Source organism: Chiloscyllium plagiosum, unplaced genomic scaffold (genome assembly GCF_037043375.1).
Source record: "Chiloscyllium plagiosum isolate Xiang-an unplaced genomic scaffold, Cpla_swu_hap1 HiC_scaffold_47, whole genome shotgun sequence".
NCBI lineage: Eukaryota > Metazoa > Chordata > Chondrichthyes > Orectolobiformes > Hemiscylliidae > Chiloscyllium > Chiloscyllium plagiosum.
Window position 1 is genome coordinate 7,621,637 of NW_028270185.1, and position 15,741 is coordinate 7,637,377.

The following is a 15,741-nucleotide window of genomic DNA, read 5'->3' on the forward strand; positions in this document are numbered from 1 at the left end:
TCTTTGTTTAGCAACACTCCCCAGGACCTTACGATTTGATTGGCTAATTTATTACTGAAAAGTTTTAATTCATAAAGATTCACATTTGTGTGTTATCACAACTCAAAGCATCTCATATATTGTGAATTAATGCAACCATTTAGTTGCAACCTCACCAGTTGACAGGGAATTTATGGTCTATAGGCATATCCCAATTATTTTAAAAATAATTTACTGTTAACTTACGCCCATTTCATACTAATTTAAGCACTTGGTATTTAGAGATTGAGAAAATTATTGCTTTCCTTGTGTAACATGACATTTAGTTTAATTGAACAGCAACAATTATTGATGAGATTGCTGAATTCTTCTAATTCTGCTTTGTAAGAGTCCAAATAACCGAAGTATTTTTACTTTGTGACTGCACCACCCAATAAATGAGCTAATGAGAAAGAAAAACAAAAGGTAGCCTCCAAAAATTAGATTAGATTAGATTCCCATACAGTGTGGAAACAGGCCCTTTGGCCCAACAAGTCCACACCGACCCTCCGAAGAGCAGACCCATTCCCTTACAATTACCCCTGACTAATGCACCAAACACTACGGGCAACTTAGCATGGCCAATTCACCTAACCTGCACATCTTTGGATTGTGGGAGGAAACCGGAGCACCCAGAGGAAACCCACGCAGACACGGGGAGAATGTGCAAACTCCACGCAGACAGTTACCAGAGGCGGGAATTGAACCTGGTCCCTGGTGCTGTGAGGCAGCAGTGCTAACCACTGAGCCACCGTGCCACCCCAATAATAGCAGCCCCCGAGAAAGTCTGAAGATGTGCCCTTGAAAAGAGAAAAACTTTCATACAAGGGTGACACTGGATTAGTGAAGGATCTGACAGTGGAAGCCTAACCTATCCTTACACCTACAGCCCCTGGGCAATAACAGCCCCTGGGCAATGACTTCAGTTAATGTAACTTTCCCTAATACAGTGGAGGGTTACTGCAACAGTTGGGAAGAGCTGATTGGATTTGGTTCACTCACTCACAAACTCCCCATCTCTATAATCTCCTATAACCCTTGAACACTCTCCAAATCCTGGATTTCTATCGATCTATTATTCACTTTCAGCTGCCTTAGCCCCAAACTCTGGAATTAATTCTCTAAAGCTCTCCACCTCTTGTTGCTCTTAAGATGAAAATGGTGATCATGGGATGCCGTCTTGAAGGACAGCAGTCTGCACTGTGAAGGTGCTCCCATGATACCATTAGGTATGGAAATCCAGTAACAAAGCCTTAGCCCACTCCTACTAAAGCAAACCGATCACACCTGGTGATAAAGAACTCCAGAGCAAACCAAAGAATTAAAGTTCCAATCTGATCTCCCCACTTTACAATGATGCCGTAATCTGGGGTAATTGGGTGGGGTGGAGGTGGGAAACGTAATAATTTCAGTCTTTGGGAGCACAATGAGAAGCAAATATTAATCTTGGCAAAAATCTGGCAGCAGCCCACATGCATGCAGTCTCATCCTGGAGATGTGGAATTGAATCGGATTGAATTTATTGTCACTTATACAGAGGCACAGTGGAAAGCTTTGCCTTGCGAGCAATACAGGCTGATCACAGAGTTAAATAGCATAGATGAGTAAATAAAAGGTAAACAGTAGCAGAGAGGTGTGTGTGTGTGAGAGAGTGTGTGAGTGTGTGTGTGTGTGTGTGTGTGTGTGAGTGTGAGTGTGTGTGTGTGTGAGTGTGTGTGTGTGAGTGTGTGAGTGTGTGAGTGTGTGAGTGTGAGTGTGTGTGAGTGTGTGTGAGTGTGTGTGAGTGTGTGTGTGAGTGTGTGTGTGTGTGAGTGTGTGTGTGAGTGTGTGTGAGTGTGTGTGAGTGTGTGTGAGTGTGTGTGTGAGTGTGTGTGAGTGTGTGTGTGAGTGTGTGTGAGTGTGTGTGTGAGTGTGTGTGTGTGTGTGTGAGTGTGTGTGTGTGTGTGTGAGTGTGTGTGTGTGTGTGTGAGTGTGTGTGTGTGTGAGTGTGTGTGTGTGTGTGTGAGTGTGTGAGTGTGTGAGTGTGTGAGTGTGTGAGTGTGTGAGTGTGTGAGTGTGTGAGTGTGTGTGTGTGTGAGTGTGTGTGAGTGTGTGTGAGTGTGTGAGTGTGTGAGTGTGTGAGTGTGTGAGTGTGTGAGTGTGAGTGTGTGAGTGTGTGAGTGTGTGTGTGTGAGTGTGTGAGTGTGTGAGTGTGTGAGTGTGAGAGTGTGAGAGTGTGTGAGTGTGTGAGTGTGTGAGTGTGTGAGTGTGTGAGTGTGTGAGTGTGTGAGTGTGTGAGTGTGTGTGAGAGTGTGTGAGAGTGTGTGTGTGTGAGTGTGTGAGTGTGTGAGTGTGTGAGTGTGTGAGTGTGTGAGTGTGTGAGTGTGTGAGTGTGTGAGTGTGTGTGAGTGTGTGAGTGTGTGAGTGTGTGAGTGTGTGAGTGTGTGAGTGTGTGTGAGTGTGTGTGAGTGTGTGTGAGTGTGTGAGTGTGTGAGTGTGTGAGTGTGAGAGTGTGAGAGTGTGTGAGAGTGTGTGAGAGTGTGTGTGTGTGAGTGTGTGAGTGTGTGAGTGTGTGAGTGTGTGAGTGTGTGTGAGTGTGTGAGTGTGTGAGTGTGTGAGTGTGTGAGTGTGTGAGTGTGTGAGTGTGTGTGAGTGTGTGAGTGTGTGAGTGTGTGAGTGTGTGTGAGTGTGTGAGTGTGTGAGTGTGTGAGTGTGTGAGTGTGTGAGTGTGTGAGTGTGTGTGAGTGTGTGTGAGTGTGTGTGAGTGTGTGTGTGAGTGTGTGTGTGAGTGTGTGTGTGAGTGTGTGTGAGAGTGTGTGAGTGTGAGAGTGTGAGAGAGAGAGAGAGAGAGAGAGAGAGAGAGAGAGAGAGAGAGAGAGAGAGTGTGTGTGTGTGTGTGTGTGTATTTCCTCCCCGATAGTAGGCTTCGCAGAAAAGCATTGCCAGGATGGGATGGATCTTCGAGAATACTGGCAGCCTTTCCTTGACAGCAGGCCTGTTAGATGGATTTTATAGATGGGAGGTTGGCCTTTGTGATTGCCTGGGCAGAGTTCACCCCTCTCTGTAACCATCTCCGATCTTGAATGGTACAGTTGCCATATTAGGTAGTGATACATCCAGACAGAATGCTCTCGGCCCAGGAGCTTGACACTCTCACTCGTTCCACCTCTGTGCTGTTAATGTGTAGGGGGGTCATGAGTAACATCCCACCGAAAGTCAATAAGGAGTTCCTTGGTTTTGCAAGTATTGAGCGCTAGGTTGTTCTCAGTGCACAATTTTTCCAGGTCTTCCACCTCCCGTCTGTCATCTGTTTCATCGCTATCTGAGATTCGACCGACTATGGTGGCGTCACCAGTGAACTTGTAAATGACATTAGTCTGGTATTAGGCGACGCAGTCATGGGTATCCAGTGAGTACAGTAGGGGGCTGAGTATGCACCCCTGGGGGGCTCCAGTGTTGAGAGTTAGTGAGGATGAAACATTGTCCCCAATCTTCACTGATTATGGCCTGTGGGTCAGGAAACTGAGAATCCAGTTGCAGAGAGTGGGGCTTAGTCTGAGATCACTTAGTTGAGTAGTCAGTCTCAAGGGGATAATAGTGCTGAAGGCTGAAATGTAGTCAATGAGTAGGATTCTTATGTAGCTGTTCTTGGTGTCAAGATGTTCCAGGGAGGAGTGAAGGGCAAGTGATATGGCATCTGACGTGGATCTGTTGGTCCAAAAGGCAAATTGGAGTGGATCAAGGGTAGTGGGGATGCTGGAGTTGATTAATGCCATGACCAGCCTTTCAAAGCACTTCATGACCACTGAAGTTAGGGCTACTGGGCAGTAGTCATTGAGACATGCTACATGAGCCTTCTTAGGAGGGGGATGGGAGATGGGAAGAGAAAGAGAGGAAACAAAATATGAACAGCAGAGAAAATAGAACATTTGCAATAAGGAAAAGAGCTTCTTGGCGTGATCTGTTAACTTATTGCTGGAGAACTTTTCTTCTCCACCCCCTTCCCTTATCCTTCTTGAAGAAGGTGGTTGGCCTTGCCTTCATCCTGCCCTGAAGCCCTCACACGGTGGAGCGGAGGGGGTTCTTCATTCTTTGCTACATTCTGTCCCTCGTGGGTTAAAGCTGCCTTTACAATGGTGTTTGCATCCCAGCTGCTGGCCTGAGGAAGTCCCAGTGACTTTACATTGAAATGAAGAACATGGGCCACCCATGTTGGCAGGTTTGAGATGTAATGGGTAAGAATCACAGAAACAAGATGTAAAAGCATCTTCAGTAACAAGTGTCATGCTAAAATTATTTTTAAGATCAACATTCGCTTCTTGACATATATTAGAAACAATGCAATGTGCCTCTAAGTGAATTGAAAAGCACTAATCCAATTTGTGGATCAAGCGAGCCTTTCAAAATCTTGATGACCTTCTGCAAACCCCTGAACATAACTAATTCCTTCAGGTATTCATGATCCTCTTACAGAACTAAATATAATTAGTATGCTATGAAAGTTCACTGAGAGACAACTGTATTGTAGAAATACAATGAAAATTACAGCTATAGAGATCTTCAGCACAGAAACAGACCCTTCAGTCCCACTCATCCATGCTGACCAGATATCCTAAATTAATCTGGTCCCATTTGCCAGCACTTGGCCCATATCCCTCCAAACCCTTCCTATTCATATACCCATCCAGATGCCTTTTAAATGTTACAATTGTACCAGCCTCCACCACTTCCTCTGGCAGCTCATTCCATACACGCACCACCCTCTGTATGAAAACGTTGCCCCTTAGGTCCCTTTTATATCTTTTCCCTCTCACCCTAAACCTATGCCCTCTAGTTCTGGATTCCCCCACCCCACGGAGAAGACCATGTCTATTTATCCCATCCATGCCCCTCATGATTTTATAAACCTTTATAAAGGTCATCCTTCAGCCTACGACGCTCCAGGGAAAACAGCCCCAGCCTGTTCAGCCTCTCCCTATAGCTCAAATCCTCCAACCCTGGCAACATCCTTGTAAATCTTTTCTGAACCCTTCCAAGTTTCACAACATCTTTCCGATAGGAAGGAGACCAGAATTGCACTCAATATTCCAAAAGTGGCCTAACCAATGACCTGTCCAGCCGCAACATGACATTCCAACTCCTGTACTCAATACTCTGACCAACTACGGAAAGCATACCAACACCTCCTTCACTATCCTATCTACCCGTGACTCCACCTTCAAGGAACTATGAACCTGCACTCCAAGATCCCTTTGCTCAGTGACACTCCTCAGGACCTTACCATTAAATGTATAAGTCCTGTCCTGCTTTTCCAAAATGCAGCACCTTGCATTTATCTAAATTAATCTCCATCTGCCACTTCTCAGCCCATTGGTACAAGATCATTGTGAAGTTATATTGTGAAGTAACCTTCTTCATTAACCACTCCGCCTCCAATTTTGGTGTCATCTGCAAACTTATTAACTGTACCTCCTATGTTCACATCCAAATCATCTATATAAATGATGAAAAATACTGATTCTTGTGGACACACGTTCAAGCATACACAGCCAAGCAAGTAGACACATGCACATGGATATGGACACACACAGATACAAAGAGATGTGCACACACAGGAGAACAACTTGCTGTCTAGAAATACTGACTCACTCCAACATCCTCCTGCAAATACTGACACATTCCTGGGAACCCTATACCAGATCCTGAGGGCTGTCACATTTTTTCACTTAAAAAAATCATAACCCTTGCTATTGGTGCAGAGGTGTGCTGTATCAAAAGACAAACAGGAAATATTGGTTGTGAAAATATTTTTCAATGAATAGAGGCAACATGCAAATAAGTCAGTAAAAAACAAAAGAGGAGAGATGCAGAAATGTGATACATTCTGCACACTCTGCATTTGTACTAAATGTTCATTCGGGATCAGAGAAACGCAAGCAAGTTAAAGTGATGAACTGTGATGAAGCTTCCCAAACTGCTTTCACCATGATCCCACTTCGAGGGTTCTCAGTGAAAACTATGAAAACAAGGGGATGGGGAAAGCAGAGACCTATGAGAGTGAGGGGGATCCAGGGCAACTACTGTTGTTTTAGTGATAATAGCCCCAAAATCTCAGCTCAGGACTCCAGTTGGGAACCAATCACCACTTTTGGAAACCTAGAACTAAGAGAATTGCTCAGGAGAACAAGGGCAGCAGATGCAAACACCATTCTTCAGTGTTGCTGGGTCAAGGTTCAGGAACTCCCTCCATAACCTATACTATGCAAACTGATACATTAAAAGGAGATTTGCCCAAAGTTCTCATTCCTATTGCCCCTAATATTTGCATGTTAAGTAAGCTCCAAATTAATCATACCTGTATACCAAGGCGAGAATGTTTAACATGGTGGCCACATCAGGGTGGTTGTGGCCTGACGTTTTCTCCAGGTCCTCCAGTGCTTGTTTACAGAGAGGAACAGCCACTTCATAACGGCCTTGTGAAGCATACTGTATCACTAGATTGTGCAGTGTTCGCAGTCGTGCTGGGATTTCATATCCGCCCTGTTGGGCTGCTGCTGCTGCACTGCTGTGCGGCTGGTGCACTGCAATATACAAGGACACAAATCAAAACACTTCAGTACCCAGACTCCTCTCTGCTGATCATTAAACACTTCACTTCTTACTCTAAACTTTCTTCCTTCCCTGCAAGTTTCACTGGCTGCCCTCATTCCTCCCTCTTCCAAGATGGCTGGTAGCTTAGGCAACAAGTGTTGACAGATTATTCAATCAGAGACAGCTGAGCCAATATACTCAGTCTAAACTGACCACTGACCAGAATTTAACTGACCAGCCATATATACTTTGGAGATCCAGGAGCAGGTCAGAGGCTGGGAATCCTGCAGAAAGTAATGCATCTCCTGGCTTCTAAAAGTCCACAAGGCATAAGTTAAGAGTGTAATGGAATTGCCCCAACACCCAAGAAGTTTTATACTATCCAAAACTTGATTAGTACCTCATTCACCAGCTTTAAAATTCACTTCCATCACTATGGGTGCACAGAGGCTGCAAGTGTTGACCATTTCCAAGAAGCACTACAGGTTCTTGGGTTCCATTAACAGCACCTCCCAAAAGTGTGACTTCCACTACTTAAAGAGAACAAAGGCAGCGGAACACCACCATCTGAACCCCCCCAAATCATACAGCATCCCAGGTTAAAATATATCTCAGTGACACTAAGTCAAAAATGCTGAAACTCCCTCCACGACAGTACTGTTGGTACACCCACATCATAGGGACCGTAGCAGTTGAAGAAGGTAATTCATCACCAACTTCTCAAAGAGAAGCAAGCCCCAATGCCAACACTCATTAATTCAGCACAGAAAGGGGTTAAATATGGAACCTTTCTGGTACATGCAGCTTATTAGGAGTTTTGGTACTGACTTCAAAGCCAAGTAGAAGTTCTCCCAGGATCTCCCCTGGTGCAATGAAATGAAAAATAAAGAATAGGCTACACTGGAAGCTAGTGCATATCAGAAGCAGGGACAAAAAGCAAAGAAATTCAATATCAAATCCGTGACTTGTTCATAACTCAAATCATACAAACTATTTGATGTGCGCTGTCATCTTCACTTTGAAGGGTGGACAAGCCACAATAGCACTCCACACCTCTACTAACTGAGCCATCAGGGGAATTAAGCATCAACTTTTGACACAGATGATGTCCGGGCATGATGTTGAGTAGTTATGGTGCGAGGATAATAATTCAGATGTCCTATTTCAAGCCCCAGTCTGGGAAATGACAACATAAAATCTAAATCTAATTGAATGCAATCAAACTAGTAACTTGTGGGTTGACACCAAACGAAACCTCACGCTAAGTATGGGTTGTCACAAAATCTAAACCACTTCACTCACACCTTTGAAAGATATAGGGTAACCATATAGCCATGCAAGTCTAAATTAGAGTGGTGCTGGAAAAGCACAGCAAGTCGGGCAGGATCAGAGGAGCAGGAAAATCAAAGTTTCGGGCAAAAGCCCTTCATCAGGGCTTTTGATGCAGGAAAATCAATGATGAAGGGCTTTTGCCTGAAAGGTCGATTCTCCTGCTCCTCGGATGCTGCCTGACCTGCTGTGCTTTTCCAGCACCGCACTCTCAACTCTAAGTCTCCAGCATTTGCAGTCCTCACGTTCGCCATATAGCCACATAAGCCTGCTCCTGCATTCAATCAGATCGTGGCTGAACTTCTACATGTATTCCAATGCCCCACCCTATTCCCTGATGTTGTCAGTACTCTGTACTGAATGTTCAATTGTAGAGCATCTGCTTTAAGGAATTTCAGAACAAGAATATTTCGGATCTAGATGAGACAATGTCCTTCCATTATGAATTAGGAATAAGAGTAGCCTATCCTGCCCTTGAAGCCTGCTGTACCATTCAATAACATCACCCCTTATTGGACTGTGGCCTCAACTCCACTTTCCTGCTTAACCCCAGATAACCTTTAATTCCCTTGTTGGTCAAGAATCTATTCACTTCTACCTAAAAATATTCAATGACGCTGCCTCTACTGCTCTCTGGGGATGAGCGTTCCAAACATTCATGACCGCCTGAAGGAAGGTTATCTCAGTCTTAAATGGGAAATCCCTCATTTTTAAACTGTGTCCCTTTCAGCATCCACCAAGTCAAATCTCCACCGGATTGGTATTTACATCCAACCTGTCCAACCTTTCCTCATAAGGTGAGCCCCTCACCCCAGCATTGAGACAATCTTGTTCAAACTGCAGTTTTCTTTTGGATTCACTCAGAATTTAGGCATTGCTTGCTAGACCAATATTTATTGCCCATTCCTAATTGCCCTTGAAAAGGTGGTAAGGAGCTGCCTCAGACGAACAGATCCAGATTCTGATGCAATTCAATCAGTCTCTTTTTAAATAAGGAGACGAAAACTGCATGTGTTCCAGGTGTGATCTCTAATATCCTATACAATTGCAGCAAAATGTCCCAGTGTTTAGATTCCATTTACCTTGCAAGAAACATTCCATATGCCGCCTTCATAATTCATACTTAAAAATGAACTTTTGTGATTCTTGTACTAGGACACCCAGATCCCTCTGCCTCTCAGAGTTCTGCAATCTCTCTATATTTAATAAGCAGCATTTCTATTCTTCCGGCCAAAGAGGTCAAGTTCGCAATTTCCCACATTAAATTTCATGTCCAAAACTTTTCCCACAACCTATCTATATCCCTTGACAGACATCTTATATTCCCTTCACATATTCCTAACTACCTTTTCATCATCAGCAAATTTAGCAACCATAATTCAGTCTCAACATCCAAGTCTTTAGCACAGGGTAAAAATAGTTGAGGCCCTGGCACAGACGCCTGCGGTAACATTTGTTACACGTTACCAACCAGAAAATGTCCCATCTATGCCCATACAGTGTTTCCTTTCACTAATCAACACTAATATATACTCTGCACTCTATGAGCTCATACTCTGTGCCTTTGATACAGCACCAGCTCAAAGGCCTTTTGTAATCCAAGTACAACACATCCAGAAGCTCTCCCGGAAACATGTTGCTTATTATTTCATCAATAATAAATTAATCACGTTATTTCCTTTCACAAACCCATGCTGACTGTGCCTGATTATGCTGAGAATTTTCCAGTTGGCCAGTGAAAACCCTGTGAATAACAGATTCCAACATTGTCCGTATGACAGATGTCAAGCTTAACTGGCCTGTGGTTGGTTTCTTGCTTCCTGTCTACCTCTGTTCTTGAATAGAGAATTTGATGAAACTTCTCTGGAACCAAGGGAATTTTGAAAAGTTATTTGTGGGAAATTACTTGTATCACCCAGAGTGAAGACAGATGCAAGATATCTGACCAACTCATAAACCATTTCCTTATTTTCCATTGATGCTCTTTACTCATTCTCCAAAAAGACCAAAGCTCACTGTAGTTACTCTTAACTTTTTAATTGGATTATATTTGACTCTAGTATTACGTCATGTCATTGGCTCTTAATGAAGTGGTCAGACAGGTACTCAACTGCATATTGAATGGAACATGACCACCTTCTCAGGCTACCTGCAATTAACGGTGGTTTCGTCAACATCACCCCAAAACCCTGACAGCAATTCTTTGCAGAGAAACGTTCACTAGGTCAAGAGAGACTGTTCAGCAAAGACAGAAAAAACACACAAACTATAAATTTTTAAAAAGCTTAAGTGAGACAGCCATCCTGCTCTCATGCCCTCATCAAAGCTAACCAATCATGGAAATAAATAACTGCAGTGTTTTGCAGACAGTCTCCTGCAACTATCTCCACCCTTTTTCTGTGAGATGCCTTGATATAATTTATAAAATCTTTCAGGTGCAGAAACTCATCTGCTTTGCTTTTGGCATTTTTCCAAAAAAGCTTCAGGTTCACTTTGCCAGAATTGATGGTGTGTTTCACATGAACCCTTTGTCTGAAGGAGTCGTACTGGAAGTGGCAGTTCACGTCATTTGTGCTGCAATCAGAACAACAACTGAGGAACTTGCACATGATTTAGGGAGGTCGGAGACTGTGGAAAAGGACATGGAAGATATAGAATGTAGGGAAATAGATGGTGACATCTTGAAAACTGTCCATATTAAAAATGAGGAAGTGCTGGATGTCTTGAAACACAAAAGTAGATAAGTCCCCAGGACCTGATCAGGTGCACCCTAGAACTCTGTGGGAAGCTAGAGAAGTGATTGCTGGGCCTCTTGCTCAGATATTTGTATCATCGATAGTCACAAGTGAGGTGCCTAAAGGAGGTTGGCTAAAGTGGTACCACTGTTTAATAAGGGTGGTAAGGACAAGCCAGGGAACTATAGACCAGTGAGCCTGACATCGGTGGTGGGCAGGTTGTTGGAGGGAATCCTGAGGGACAGGATGCACATGTATTTGGAAAGGCAAGGACTGATTAGGGTTAGTCAACATGGCTTCGTGCGTGGGAAATCATGACTCAAAAACTTGGTTGAGTTTTTTGAAGTAACAACAAAAAGGATTGAGGAGGGCAGAGCGGTAAATGTGATCTATATGGGCTTCAGTAAGGCGTTCGACAAGGTTCCCCATGGGAGACTGATTAGCAAGGTCAGATCTCATGGAATACAGGGAGAAGTAGTCATTTGGATACAGAACTGGCTCAGTTAGTAAGTTTGCAGATGACACCAAAATTGAAGGTGTAGAGGACATCAAAGAAGGTTACCTCAAATTGCAACTGCATCTTGATCATATGGGTCAATGGGCTGAGAAGTGGCAGATGGGGTTTAATTTAGATAAACGTGAGGTGCTGCATTTTGGGAAAGCAAATCTTAACAGGACCTATACACTTAATGGTAAGATCCCAGGGAGTGCTGCTGAACAAATAGACCTTGGAGTGCAGGTTCATAGCTCTTTGAAAGTGGAGTTGCAGGTAGATAGGATCGTGAAGAAGGCGTTTGGTATGCTTTCCTTTATTGGTCAGAGTATTGATTACAGGAGTTGGGAGGTTATGTTGCGGATGTACAGAACATTGATTAGGCCACTGTTGGAATATTGTATGCAATTCTGATCTCCTTCCTATCAGAAAAATGTTGTGAAACTTGAAAGGGTTCAGAAAAGATTTACAAGGATGTTATCAGGATTGGAGGATTTGAGCTATAGGGAGAGGTTGAACAGGTTGGGGCTGTTTTCCCTGGAGCGTCGGAGGCTGAGGGGTGACCTTATAGAGGTTTATAAAATCATGAGGGGCATGGATAGGATAAATAGACAAAGTCTCTTTTCTGAGATGGGGGGAGTCCAGAACTAGAGAGCATAGGTTTAGGGTGAGGGGGGAAAGATAAAAGTGACAACTTTTTCCACATAGAAGGTAGTACGTGTATGGAATGAGCTGCCACAGGAAATGGTGGAGGCTTGTACAATTACAGCATTTAAAAGGCATCTGGATGAGTATACAAGAACAGGAGGCGTTTGGAGGGATATGGGCCAGGATCTGGCAGGTGGGACTAGATTGGGTGAGGGTATCTGGTTGGCATGGACGAGTTGGACCGAATGGTCTGTTTCTGTACTGTATATCTCTATGACTCTATGCTGAATTTTTATATCTGAAGAGAGAAGGCAATAGGATTTTAAAATCAGTTCCTGAAATATACACATAATACATACATTGAGTCTGCTCATCCTCATTCGGGAATAGATCATCCAGTGGAACCTTTGCGAATACACTGTCTTTATCTTCCTGTCAAATGGAGAAGGAAATCAGAAAGAACAGTCATGAGAAATTTAGAAACACTTTACAATGTGGCCATACCTCAAAATACACTGCAGATATCCTGTGCCTCAGAACTAAGGAACTCAATTTTCAGTAGCCCATCAGTAGAACAAATATGAGCATACTTTGAAAATAACATCTTTGGATGGCAGTCTTCCAAAGCCACTGGAACATGGTGATATTTTCAGAGTGAAGGGAGAAAGGTGAAGGGGGTCAGCAGGGGAAGTCAGCAATCCACCTACGTCCAACTGTTTGCTAAACATCTTGAGAAGCTTGTAAATGAAATGGGGAAGGTGAAAGTGATTTTTGAATCACAGACTAGGTAGAGTCTAGTGGCTGTTAGTTATACAACTGTTGACAGCAATGTGGACAGCCATTACAAAATGGACATAAGGAATCTGCAAGGACAGTTGGCTAGACAGCTTGCAATGCAACGAGATGCCAATAGTCCAGGCTCAATTCCCACACCAGCTGAGAGCACCATGAAGGTCCTGCCTTCTCAACCTCTCCCCTCGCCTGAGGTGTGCTGGCTCTCAGGTTAAACTCACCATCAGCCATCTCTCTCTTTAATGAGAGAGCAGCCCTTATGGTTCTCGACAGACTATGGCGACAATCAGTATCAGAAATAGGTTGAGCGAGTGGGCAAAAACTTGGCAGATGGAGTTTCATGGAGGTTGGAAGAATCAAAAGGAATACTATTATTGAAATAGAGAGACTCCAAGGGGGTAGGGGGTAGAGAGAGACACAGAGAGAGGTATCTGGGTGATAATGCGCATGAAACACAAAAGTTGCATAGAGGCACAGCAAGCAATTAAGAAGCAAATGGAAATTTGGCCTTGAGGGAGTTGGAGCTTTCAAAAAAACAAAGTCTTGTTACCACTGTACAGGGTGTTGGTAAGACTACAACTGAATACTGTGGACAGTTTTAGTTTCATATTTAAAAAAAACACATATACTGGCATTGGAGGCATTTGAAAGAGATCCATAAGGCTGATTCCTAGAATGAAGGGGTTGATTTATCAAGAATGGTGAAACAGGTTTGGTCTTCATTCATCAGAGTTTAGAAGACTGAAACATGTATGATTCGGAGGGTGACTTGACAATGTTGATATTGATATGTTTCCACAAATGGGGGAGTTTTGAACTAGGAGACAAAGTTACAGGAGGCACACATTTAAAACTGAGCTGCAGAAGAATCTCTTTTCTCAGAGGATAGTAAATGAATGGAATTCTTTATCTCAGAGGTGTGGAGGCTAGATTATTGGAAATATTTAAAAGGAGGCAGATAGAGTTTTAAAATATTGAAGAGTTGTGGAGCTGGCATGAAAGAGGACTCAAGGCCAAGGGCAGATCAGCCACGATCTTATGGAATGGCAGAGCATTCTTGAGGGGCTGAATTGCTAGTCCTACTTTAAATATTTTACGTTCTTATCAAATAAAGTTGCTACTTGTCGTTGGACAAAAAGAATTATTCACACATGGTGGGACCAGTATCTTTCCATTGACCATTTGGCCAATTCTCTGCACCATAAGCCCTCCAGCCCAATAAGAGGTACACTTTAAAATACAGACATGATACTAACATGAACATTACAAGAGTGCAGAATATGCACTGATGCTCACTACCACCTTCAAGGGCAACAATGGATGAGAAATAAATGCTGACCCAGCCTGCGACACCTATGTTGCATGACGAAGGAAAAGACTTGCGCCAAGTTCACAAATGAAGAATTGGCCAGAGGGATGCTGCCCCTGTGCAATCAGAGATCTGGCGTAGTCAGCACCTTCCAACCAGAGAAAAAGGAAGCATTCAAATCAGAAATCCATTCCACACAGGAGGCCATTCTGCCTATCAAGGGCTTTTGCCCGAAACGTCGATTTTGCCTGTCCTCGGATGCTGCCTGAATTGCTGTGCTCTTCCAGCACCACTGATCCATTCTGCCTATCATACCCATACCAGCACCTTGAAACAGCTTCAATTCATCTCAGTCCTCCATCCACCTCCCTAAATCCCATGCAAATTTCTTCTCTTTCCAGTATTTAACTGCGACACTGCTCAGCAACATACCGCTGCTTCCTCCTCATCGTACTTCTTAATTTGGTTCATGAATTCAAGATGCTTCTTCTCCTCCTCCAGCTGTGCCACCATCTGCTCGCTCTTCTGCAGCTTCTGCTGGGTGCCAGCCAGCTCATCCCGCAGCCACTGGTTCTCCTGGCACAGCCGGCGCACCTGTGCTCGTAGCTTCTGCTTCTCTGCCTCCACTGTACTCAGATGGGTAGACAGAGCGGTCACCACCTGAAACACAGGTCAAGAGTTAAAACATACGGGCAATTCAAATCCAAACACTCCCAGCCTCTCCAGAAACGTATGTCAATGGCTTCTCTATTTCCTGAATCTTTGAACAAACAATAAACATTAAACGGTAAATATTTCAGATTCAAAGTTTTATTCAGTATGGGGTTGGAGTTTGTCGTTTCCTTTATGTGGATGTACCTACCAGAGAAGGTGCAAAACTTGACCTACTCCTGGGAAATAAGGTAGGGCAGGTGACTGAGGGGTCAGTGGGGGAGCGCTTTTGGGTCAGTGACCATACTCCAAATAGTTTTAAAATAGTGATGGCAAAGGAGACAGCAGATCTAAAAGTTGAAGTTCTAAATTGAAGGAAGGCTAATTTTGAAGGTATTAGGCAAGAACTTTCAAAAGCTAATTGGGGGCAGATGTTCACAGGTAAAGGGACGCCTGGAAACTGGGAAACCTTCAGAAATGAGATAACCAGAGTCCAGAGACAGCACAAGTCATAGAGGCATAGAGATGTATAGCACGGAAACAGACTCTTCAGTTCAATTCGTCCATGCTGACCAGATATCCCAACCCAATCTAGTCCCACCTGCCAGCACCCGGCCCATATCCCTCCAAACCCTTCCTATTCATATAACCATCCAAATGCCTCTTAAATATTGCAATTGTACCAACCTCCACCACTACCTCTGGCAGCTCATTTCATACACTTACCACCCTCTGCAGGAAAAAGTCACCTGTTAGGTTTCTTTTATATCTTTCTCCTCTCACCCTAAACCTATGCCCTCTAGTTCAGAACTTCCCCACACCAGGGAAAAGACTTTGTCTATTTATCCTATCCATGCCCCTCATGATTTCGTAAACCTCTATAAGGTCACCCCTCAGCCTCTGACGCTCCAGGGAAAACAGCCCCAGCCTATTCAACCTCTCCGTATAGCTCAAATCCTCCAACCCTGACAACATGCTTGTAAATCTTTTCTGAACCCATTCAAGTTTCACAACATCTTTCCGATAGGAAGGAGACCAGAATTGCACGCAATATTCCAACAGTGGCCTAATCAATGTCCTGCACATCCGCAACATGACCTCCCAACTCCTGTACTCAATACTCTGACCAATAAAGGAAAGCATACCAAACGCCTTCTTCACTATCCTATCTACCTGCGACTCCATTTTCAAGGAGA

At 43.8% G+C, this 15,741-nt stretch overlaps 1 protein-coding gene across 5 annotated transcripts in view; it reads right to left on the minus strand.

Moving 5' to 3' along the window:
• The window catches only part of klc3 (kinesin light chain 3), a 77,116-nt gene that overhangs the window by 43,930 nt on the left and 17,445 nt on the right, over positions 1-15,741 (minus strand). For all 5 annotated transcript variants that reach the window (XM_087984090.1, XM_087984093.1, XM_087984091.1 and 2 more), the window contains 3 exons: positions 14,327-14,554; positions 12,153-12,225; positions 6,353-6,578 (listed from right to left, as the gene is read on the minus strand). In XM_087984090.1, the coding sequence (XP_087840216.1) occupies positions 6,353-6,578; positions 12,153-12,225; positions 14,327-14,554 (527 nt within the window). The remainder of the gene's footprint in view (positions 1-6,352; positions 6,579-12,152; positions 12,226-14,326; positions 14,555-15,741) is intronic.